Source organism: Berghia stephanieae, chromosome 2, assembly GCF_034508935.2.
Source record: "Berghia stephanieae isolate SIO BIC M18660-M18661 chromosome 2, UCSD_Bste_1.3, whole genome shotgun sequence".
NCBI lineage: Eukaryota > Metazoa > Mollusca > Gastropoda > Nudibranchia > Aeolidiidae > Berghia > Berghia stephanieae.
This window is the reverse complement of record NC_088361.1, coordinates 47,352,773-47,363,829: the sequence shown is the minus strand read 5'-3', so window position 1 is coordinate 47,363,829 and position 11,057 is coordinate 47,352,773. Positions and strand designations below refer to the sequence as shown.

General features: G+C 36.4%; 1 protein-coding gene across 5 annotated transcripts in view; it reads left to right on the top strand.

Moving 5' to 3' along the window:
* Positions 1-11,057, top strand: part of LOC144965033 (solute carrier family 23 member 1-like) — a 38,099-nt gene continuing 27,042 nt past the window's right edge. Inside the window, exons 1-2 of one of the 5 annotated variants that reach the window (XM_078899906.1) lie at positions 18-168; positions 10,039-10,120. Coding sequence is in view for 2 of the 5 variants with exons in the window: in XM_078899903.1 (XP_078756029.1) it covers positions 9,924-9,955 (32 nt within the window). In the remaining 3 variants the exon portion in view is untranslated. Of the gene's footprint in view, positions 169-9,705; positions 10,121-11,057 lie in introns of those variants that run through there. The other 4 variants (XM_078899907.1, XM_078899904.1, XM_078899905.1 and 1 more) reach the window with 4 other exon arrangements.

Genomic DNA, 11,057 nt, shown 5'->3' with positions numbered 1-11,057 from the left:
AGTCTGAGATTTTTCTTGTCTTAGTCGCATGGGATTCTAGTGATACCGAAACATACTCAAGAGTGAATGGGATATAGTTATTCATTATTCCTTAGTCAATTATCCACAAAAGCGTTGAATATCCTTATACCTTTAATCGGGTGTCTTTCAAATGGATAAGGAATGACTGTAAGTAAAAATTGTGTTGATAAATGTGTCAGTGAATGACATGATCAGTCGGTAGGTGAAAATTTTGAATTTGCATTTTTTTATCTGGTGCATTTTCTGAAAGAATATGCTCACTTGAAATTTTAATGTTTATTTGAAGTAACAGGTGATTTTTTTTTTTCATGAAGTTATTATCAGATGTTTGGGAAAGGTATCCAGCAACTTGTGTCAAATTTCATACTTTTTCAACTTGACTAGCTGTAAAAAAATATTTAGAAGTGAAATTAAGCTTTGATATTTTCTGAAGATGTACAACAAGGTTTGATTTAACCATTTCTGACAAGAACTTATTTTGGATAAAAATTTACCTTCTAACTTAACTTGACAATATCTCAGTAAAACCGTTTCACCATCCGGCTGATTATGTCATTCACTGAAACAAATAGTAAAACATAATATCGGTGTCTATGAGTACATACCACAAAATTTGACAAAAAGTCTGGTTAATACAGTTAAGTGAGAATTACTCATAAACGTGGATGGCAAAAAACAATAACAAAGATATGAGTGACGTCAACTTCATACTATCAATAGATAGATCGAAGTTGACGTCACTCGGGTCATTGTTATAGTTTTTTTGCCATCCGGGTTTATGAGTAATTCGCACTAAACGTTTATAGTCTGGATAATACTGAACTGTATTATCCAGACTATAAACATTCAAGGTTACACATAGATGTTGGCCCGTAATACTTCTGGATGGCAATGTTGTGAGCTTCTTAGCCAAGTGCATACTATCGTAGCCATCGTTTACTTTTTTGATAGTATGCAGATGACGTCACTCAGGCCTTTGTTATTGTTTTTGCCATGCGCCTTTGTGAGTTGTCCTCACTAAACTGTATTAACCCGACTATAAAAGTTCATGGTTACACAGAATTTGTGTGTTGGTCCGTTATACTTCCGGATGGCAATGTTGTGAACTCTTTGGCCAAGCGCATACTATCTATAGCCTGACACTGACCAAAAAATGACGTCAAATTGCCAGTCTTTGGCCACAAAAGAAAACAAATCGTGAGTTGTATTCAATAGTTCAAGCAATGGAACCACTTGTTTCCATGAACACTACTAACGACAACTCACTAGGCGGTGCAAAAACCAAATAATGACGTCAAAATGCCAGTCTTTTTGGGTTTCAGTGTCAGGCTGTAACTAAACGATACTATCTACAACTTGACACTGACCAAAACATGACGCCAAATTGCCAGTCTTTGGCTACAAAAGAAAACAAATCGTGACTTGCATTCAATAGTTCAACCAATGAGACCACTTGTTTCCTCGAGATCTACTAACAACTCACTAGACGCTGTACAAACCTAAAAAATGACGTCAAACTATAAATCCTGGTTGGTTCTAGGGTAGCCATCGTTAAGTAGGTTAACGATGGCAACGGTTCTGGTGTCTGGCTTATTGTGTTAACGATGGCTACGGTCAGGGTGATTTAATAAAATTAATATGAACACGATAGGGAACAAACCTAACGCCACTCAGGTCTTTGTTATTGTATTTATACAGCCATTTTGTTTATTAGTTCTCACCAAATTATATTTATCAGACATTCGATTTCACATTTTACTTTTGTGTGTTTGTATATTATATCCGGCTGGCGAAGGTTGTGAGTATTGTACACAAAAAGGAGAACCAATAACGCATTAAATTAAAATATGGTTGCACATGCGTTCACGTGTATATCTTCACAATCTTCTGATGGATGTTAATGATAATTGGCTCGAACACAAGAATTGATCAGAATAGGGTTAGTGACATTAAGCCATTTTTTTTTTTTTTGGACCGGTTACAGTCTCATACTTTGGGATTTTTCTTCTTTACGGTAGATATAAAAAGCGAAGGGTCTGCGATGAGTGAATAAATGGGTGGTTTACAATTGCCATCGGAAAGGACCAACACACAAAACTCTGTGTCACCATGAACGTTTATAGTCTGGTTGATACAGTTTAGTGAGATTTACTCATAAACGCGGGTGGCAAAAAACAATAACAAAGTGTTGAATTATTTCTATGTATAATTACTATTAGTATATGATCTTATGATTTCTAATGGTCTAAGAGAAACAATTGTGTAATAATGTCTCTCTACAATACTTGGTTGGTTATTTCCCTTGAACCAAGGGCATTCACTCTTATGATAAATAACCCGTGTTTACTTTTCACTTTTACTGTTGATTCCTTCCTACTGAAATTCACTCACGATGTCTCCATGTTAATATGTTGTTCTTTGGGTTTGAATAAAAACCATAGTTACAAAAGTATCCTGTGTCATCCTAAATTATGTCAAACTTAACACAAAGGCCTGAGTACGTCATCTTCGAACTATCTATAAGATAGTTCGAAGATGACGTCGTCAGGCCTTTGTTATTGTTTTTGCCATCCGCATTTGTGAGTTGTTCTCACTAAACTGTATTAACCAGACTATAGATAGTTCGAAAATGACGTCACTCAAGCCTTTGTTATTGTATTTTGCCATCCGCGTTTGTGAGTGATACTCACTAAACTGTATTACCCCGACTATAAAAGTTCATGGTTACACAGAGTATTGTGTGTTATCCATTATATTTCCGGATGGCAATGTTATGAGCTTCTTAGCCAAGCGCATACTATCTATAAAAGTTCATGGTTACACAGAGTTTGTGTGTTGGTCCGTTATACTTCCGGATGGCAATGTTGTGAACTCCTTGGCCAAGCGCATTCTATCTATACACAATGAATTGTGTTGTGATTACATTCACTGAACTCCCCACAGGCTTGACCAGGGGTTTACTTTTCACGAGATTCATGAGCACTACTCGCAAACATTGCCACCCTGGGTTCAAAATGACACAGCAAATTCTACACCTTGTTACACACTTGATATAAACAGTAGTTACATGTTTAATAGTTGAAAGCCAGAGGTGGAGCTGCCTTTTAAGATTTTTTCATTCATAAAAAAAACTGATAACAATATGCAAACATGCAAATTTGTCACAATGAGGAAAATTTTCAAGTATTTCTCCAGTGAGGCGAAGCGTGGAATTCTTTTCATGTCATGAACCGGAAGTATAATGGGCCAACACACAACTCTGTAGTCTGGCAAAAGGCAATAACCTGAGTGACGTCAACATCGTACTATCTATAGATAGTATGCGCTTGGCTAAGAAGCTCATAACATTGCCATCCGGAAGTATAACGGACCAACACACAAAACTGTGTGTATCCATGAACGTTTATAGTCAGGTTGATACAGTTCAGTGAGCATTACTCATAAACGCGGATGGCAAAAAACAATAACAAAGACCTGAGTGACGGCATCTTCGATAACTATCTATAAACGGAATTTCATCGCCCCTTAGTTTAATGTCCTAATATAATTTTGGTCTTGGATACCATTTATAAGTACCCCCCCCCCCTACACACACTCACATTCACACACACATACTCACACACTCACACACACACATAACTATAATGTATCACAAAACATCAGCACACACACACACACACGCACACACACACACACACACACACACACACACACACACATACACGAACCCACACAAACGCGAACACAAACATGACTTTCATAAACCTACAAAAGTCCGTTCCAAGTAATCGTGCGAACGGAATATCACAAATTCCTTCAAAGTTACGAAATATAATGACGTGAGTTTTTGCATGCGGTCTTAAATTTTAAGTGGCATTTCATTACGAATTTTGAATACCGTGTGTGACAGACCAGGTTTCTCACAATGCCGAATACCTTTGATCTTTTCGTCGTTTGCAATAAAATATGACTCAATCTTTATAATGTTTACAGTAATCGTATATTGATTCTCTTTCACGCGGGTAAAATTTTCACACCAAAGTTGCATTCAGTGGCGTAGTTTAGCAAATAATTTTGGGTTGTTTGAAAATAGTGTTTGAAATAGTGTAACAATAGATATCAGTTAAATAGTAATTATCAGTGTTGATACATGCTCACATCGTTTCTAATTTAGCTCTTCCCTGGTGGACAATGAACATGTAATAGATTGGACGACACAAGCAACCCGTGAGGCACTTATAGATAGTATGCGCTTGGCTAAGAAGCTCATAACATTGCCACCCGGAAGTATAACGGACCAACACACAAAACTATGTGTATCCTTGAACGTTTATAGTCGGGTTAATACAGTTCAGTGAGCATTACTCATAAACGCGGATGGCAAAAAACAATAACAAAGACCTGAGTGACGTCATCTTCGAACTATCTATACATTTTTTGTCATAGACATTGATGAATTTTTACACCCGTCTTCGATAGGACAACTCATAAAGATCGCACAAAACCCACTGGTCACCCATCGAGCAGGGTACATGCTTGCCATTCTTCAATTATGTGGACTGAGGAGGGGGCTTTGAATGTAACAATGTGAAATGTCACAGAATCAAAACCTCTTTATCCATGTAATATTAGTACAGTATAACCTTTCAAAGACACCACAATTTTCAAATAAAAGAGGTGCATAATCAAAATGATAGAATTATGAATTTGTCCTCTCCAACATGAGTTCCAGGTCGTGGGTAATACTAACACACAAATCTATGTGCAACCTTGAACGTTTTTATAGTCTGATGGACACAATTTTGGGTGGGGTTCCTGGCCTCCCATGGTGGGCAGGGTTACACTTACAGTGTCTTCTATCCCCCTACATCTGTTTTCCAACTTGCCTTGTCTTTGTCCCTTGGAATGAGATATATATAATTGTGTTTGATACAAATGTGGTACGAAAAGTGCTCGACATGCAGTAATGGAGCGAATTATTATTATTTAAAATATTTACCACAATGTTTGAGACAGTCTACATTAATGTTTCAGGCTTAATTTGCCATCGTCAGGACTGAGTTGTTTTGTTGACTGTTGTTGTTTCTTGAAGTGGTTCCGGTTTAAAGTTGCTTAACAGGAATTTACGCCGATGGGGACATCTTCCGTAGATCTCACTTTTCATGTTGAGTGTGGCTTCATGAGGTTGTTTGATTATAGTATATTTTTCTTCCAGGCATAAGCTACATTGTTTTGATGTTGGTGTGTATCCTGTTGCTTTGGATAAAATTTTCCATGAAATGTTGTGGTCTATTTTGTTGTCTTTTAATTTCCAAATATGTTCGCTGAGTTTTGTGGATGTTTTTTTGTTAGTATTTCTAAATGTTGAGGTGTGGAGGTTGTATCTTGTTTTGAAATTATTTTCTGTTAGTCCTACATATTTTTCTTGTTTGTTTGTTTTAGTTTCTGTGACTGTGGCTTGGTAAATTAAACTTGATTCTAAGCATTGTTTTTTTAGCGGGCAGTGTTCTTTATTTCTGCAGTTGCATTTTCTGGTGGGTGGGTTTTGCTCTTGTCGGTGTTTTATTAATATTTTTTTGTTGTGGCTTGAGATTATTTGTTCTATGTTGCGCATACACGAGTAGCTTATTTTTATGGTATTCCTGTTGATAATTTTATGTAGCTTGTGGTTTTTTTGGAAAGAGTGTATCAATTAATTTCAGGAACTGCTGTCCTATAGGACTACTATAATCAAACAACCTCATGAAGCCACACTCAACATGAAAAGTGAGATCTACGGAAGATGTCCCCATCGGCGTAAATTCCTGTTAAGCAACTTTAAACCGGAACCACTTCAAGAAATAACAACAGTCAACAAAACAACTCAGTCCTGACGATGGCAAATTAAGCCTGAAACATTAATGTAGACTGTCTCAAACATTGTGGTAAATATTTTAATATAATAATAATAATTATATATATATATATATATATATATATATATATATATATATATAATATATATATATATATATATATATATATATATATAATATATATATATATATATATATATATATATATATATATATATTATATAATATATATATATATATATATATATATAGATAGATAGATATATATATATATATATATATATATATATATATATATATATATAGATAATATATATTATATATATATATATATATATATATATATATATATATATATATATATATATATATATATATATATATATATATATATATATATATATATATAATAATATAATAATAAAAATAATTTGTAAACATTTGAGTGTATTCCTCTTAGTGGGGACCCGTACTTGTGTCTGGATGATACTTTTAGGTTTTCTCAAACTAAGTACTTTGATAGTGTGCTCTTGGAATCTACACCAGTTTCCTATTTGAACCAATTCCCCTTTGTCTTACATTTTCTTTGGTGCTTTAATTCTTATTCTAGAACTTTTTACAGTCCCATTTTCTTCCTTTTTAATGATATGACCTTAACGTGTTGCAAGCGCTGTAAAACTATTTTTTAAACCCCCCCCCCCCCCCCCCCCCCCCCCCCACCCCCCTCCCAAAATCCAACAACAATGGATACAATTTACTGAGAACTAATTATTAAAATGGTTGACTAAAAACAATAGATAGTATGAAGTTGAGGTCACTCTGGTCTTCGTAAATTGCTTTTTGCTGCCATCCACGTTTATGAGTAATTCTCACTAAACTGTATTAACCAGACTATAAACGTTCAAGGCGACACATAGTTTTGTGTGTTGATCCGTTTACTTCCGTGTGTTGTCAAAGAGCTGAGTGACGTCAATTTTCGGCGGTTGCTCTTCCAGCTGAGCTATCGCTCTACCAACATAATATTCATCACCACCATATCATAATAGGAAATTAACAAAAATGGTGTGGTAAAACATATTATGGGGGAGGAGGGGGTTACACAAATTTTGTAGAGAGAACGCGCTCCGGAAGTATAACGATACAACACACAAAACTATGTCGTGTAACCTGGAACGTTTAGTCTGGTTAACACAGTTTAGTGAGAATTACTCATAAACGCGGATGGCAACAAACAATAACAAAGACTCTAGTGACGTCATCTTCGTTCTATATATAGATAGAACGAAGTTGAAGTCATTTTGGTCTTTGTTATTGTTTTTAGCCATCCATGTTTAAGAGTAATTCTCACTAAACAGTATTAACCTGACTATACACATTCAATGTTACACATAGTCTTGTGTATTGGTCCGTTATATTCCCGGATGGCAATGTTGTGATTTTTTTAGTATAGCGCACAGCATCTTTTGGGACATACCCTTTTTTGAAAATAATATGAGAAATATTAAATTGTTTATTTTATTGGATCGAAGTGTTCGCTCATTCTGGTCGAGATATTTAGGGGTAGTCGCCGTTGACTGAAATTCCTCTTTTCGTGGAAAAGGGGGAGAGAGAAGTGTGTGGGGGGGGGGGGGGGGGGGGGGGCATTTGTAAACGGGGATCGTTGGACCCGGGGTTTTTTTTTTAAGTACAGCTGACCTATTTTTGTAACGTCCTTTCCACAGCTCCGTAGTAGTTAATACGATCGTGTCGTGGAGAGGCCCTGGGCATGGCTCAGGTAGAAAACCCAGTTTCATTGACACCGGCTGGGCAACAATCAATAATCGAACTGTCTTTAACATAATCCAGTACTCTCATTATGTTTAAAAGCTTCAAAGAGAGAACAATTCCTATATATAAGTTTTAGGATAATATAAAGGTAAATTCTAACTGAGCAGTTATATAGATCAATATCCACTTAAGGTGCTCTTAACATATTAAAAGGGGTCAATACACAAAGGCGCCACGTATAGCGTAGCATGCAATACAAGACATGACGCATGTTAGGCGATAAATAATATTACAAATTTATTTTCCTACAGATTCAACGTTGTCAACGGTCAAGAACTTATAAAACACATGAGTAATGTGGGAGAATATGAGAAAAGAGGTTATTTTTCCAAGAACTCAACTATGCGCCGCTTAAAGCGGGTCTCGAACCCTGGACCTTCCGATCCGAGTGTCATATCATAATACGTCCACATATCTTCACGAAACATGAAAATGACAGTTCGCGAAAGTCTCAGGTTTGAGAGTTTTTGCCTAAATGAGGGTCATTTGAATTGATCGATATTTGAAGGACAAGTTTTATTGCCAAATTTTAAAATCAGTGTTTTCCAGAACTGAGCTTTAATTAATGCTATGTGTTCACCGTCACCATTTATCGTTTCGACATGCTCAACTCGCGGAACGCCTCATTTGAAGAAAGTTTAGAATGTTTAACATGAAATAGATTGACCGAACTTGACATCACTCAGCTCTTTGTTATTGTTTTTAGCCAGCCATTTTTATGAATAATTCTCACTAAATTATATTTTAATCAGACTATAAATAGAATGAAGATGACATCACTCGGGTCTTTGTTGTTATATGCTATCTGCGTTTATGAGTAATTCTCACTAAACTGTCATAACAAGACTGTAAGCGTGCATGGTTACACATAGTTTTGTGTGTTGGTTCGTTATACTTCCGGATTGCAATGTTGTGAGCTTCTTAGCAAAGTGCATTCTCTCTATAGATAGTATGCAGATGACGTCACTCAGGCCTTTGTTATTGTTTTTGCCATCCGCGTTTGTGAGTTGTTCTCACTAAACTGTATAGATAGTATGCAGATGACGTCACCCAGGCCTTTGTTATTGTTTTTGCCATCCGCGTTTGTGAGTTGTTCTCACTAAACTGTATTAACCAGACTATAAAAGTTCATGGTTACACAGAGTTTGTGTGTTGGTCCGTTATACTTCCGGATGGCAATGTTGTGAACTCCTTGGCCAAGCGCATTCTATCTATTAACCAGACTAGAAAAGTTCATGGTTACACAGAGTTTGTGTGTTGGTCCGTTATACTTCCGGGTGGCAATGTTGTGAACTCCTTGGCCAAGCGCATTCTATCTATACAGTTTAGTGAGAACAACTCACAAACGCGGATGGCAAAAACAATAACAAAGGCCTGAGTGACGTCATCTGCCTACTATCTATAGATATTTTGCGTTTGGCTAAGAAGCTCACAACATTGCCATCTGGAAGTAAAACGGACCAACACACGAAACTATGTGTTTCCTTGAATGTTTATAGTCTAGTTATAATAAAATAATAAAATAAAATAAATTCCCTTTATTCATCCCTAAGGGAAATTTTTTCTTTATGGTCTATTCCAAGGGAAGACTGGAATAACCCAGGCGTCAGCCGCAGTGCAGCGCCGCAAAATGAGCTAAGGCTAGGTGACTTGCTCAAGGCCACACAACGCGGCGGGTAGTCGAACTCGGTGCCTTTCGGGTACGAAGCAAAGACCGTACCGCTGAGCCACGCTGTCCCATAAAAAAAAATGAGCTTTATATAGCGCAATATCCACTAAATGTGCTCAAAGCGCTTTACAACAGCGTTTAGTGAGAATTATCATTAAACATGGACGTCAAAAAAAAACATTAACAAGACATGTGTGACGTCAACTTCATACTATCCATAAACGTTTAAGGTAGCACAGTTTTATGTAATGGTACATTATATCCGGGTAGCGGATCTTCTGAGCTTTTTAATTAAACCCATTGCATCAATATTACGACCGGACCTGAATCTAGAAACTATTGACTGTTATCCCATCTGTCACGGAGTGTGTTGGTTGCTGTGTCGGTATTCGGCATTCGGAATGCGTGCTCAACACACCACCTGACTAACTACCATTGATATTTTAAAATACGTCATATTATGAATGAAAGGTAATACGTATTAGATATTTTTTATTAGCATGGAGGCGAAGTAATCCTCTTTTAATAGCACACCGAGTTATTCATGATATATGCCTCTGTGTGTGGGTATGTGGGTGTGTAGGTGTGTATCTTAACATTAACTCAACTGGTGTTGACACATTATGTTTTATTTAAGAAACTTACAGATATGATTTTTATGTTTAGGCATTGGCTCTTGACTGCACAAGGATCGTATTAATACTGTAATTGTAATTGTTCTTCGACTTGGTGGATTTGCCATTATAAGGTATGTTGTCCATTTCTCTACCTTTCTTCCACTCAACAATGCCCGAGCTAGCAGGACGCTTGTATAATAATGTGCGGCTATGTGGTCTTGTGACTATTATGACACGGAAGGTCCTGGGTTCGAGCCTCGCTCGGTGTGCATAGTTGAGTCCATGGAGAAGGCTCTTAACTCACATTCTCTCATCGTACTCAGGTGTAAAATGAGTACCTGGCCATTAACAGCGTTGTCTGTCCGAAAGAATGGTAATATCGCCTAACATGCGTCATGGCACGTCCTCCATGTTAAATGTTGCTGTTGGCCATGGACCGCTTGTAAGGCCATAAGAGCACGTTTAGTGGTTATTGCTCTATATAAAAGCTCATTTTATTTGATTTCTTCTGCAAAAGACTATATATAAGCAATGAGGGTGGAGTTTATTTTCCGCACGAACGAGTCAGAGAAGTTGATGTACTTACTTTAAAAATGATTTGTACTTGGATTGCCAGTTATCTGTTTCTTATGCCAAATTCAAAAACTTGGCTTTTTTGTTCCTGTATCTTTTTTTTTTAATTATTTGTTTGCTTCTTTGTTTTTCTTTTTTTGGTTTAATTTTGATTTATTTTGTTGTTGTTGTTGTTGTTGTTGTTGTTGTTGTTGTTGTTGTTGTTGTTGTTGTTATTGTTGTTGTTGAGTGTATGGGTGTGTGTATATATGTGTGTATGTGTGTGTGTGTGTGTGTGTGTGTGTGTGTGTGTTGTGCTAAGTATTTTTGTGGAGTATTTTTAAAACCAGTGGAAAAATCAAGTTCGCACTTTTCATTTCTAATTTTTCACGTTTAAAGAATTAATACAACTGGCACAAAATGTTATTTAGGTTGACATTAAGGGGCGGTTTGGGTCTTTTCAAAAAAATTTTTAATTAGCAATATTGGGCGGTTTTAATCATTTTGTATCGTCAT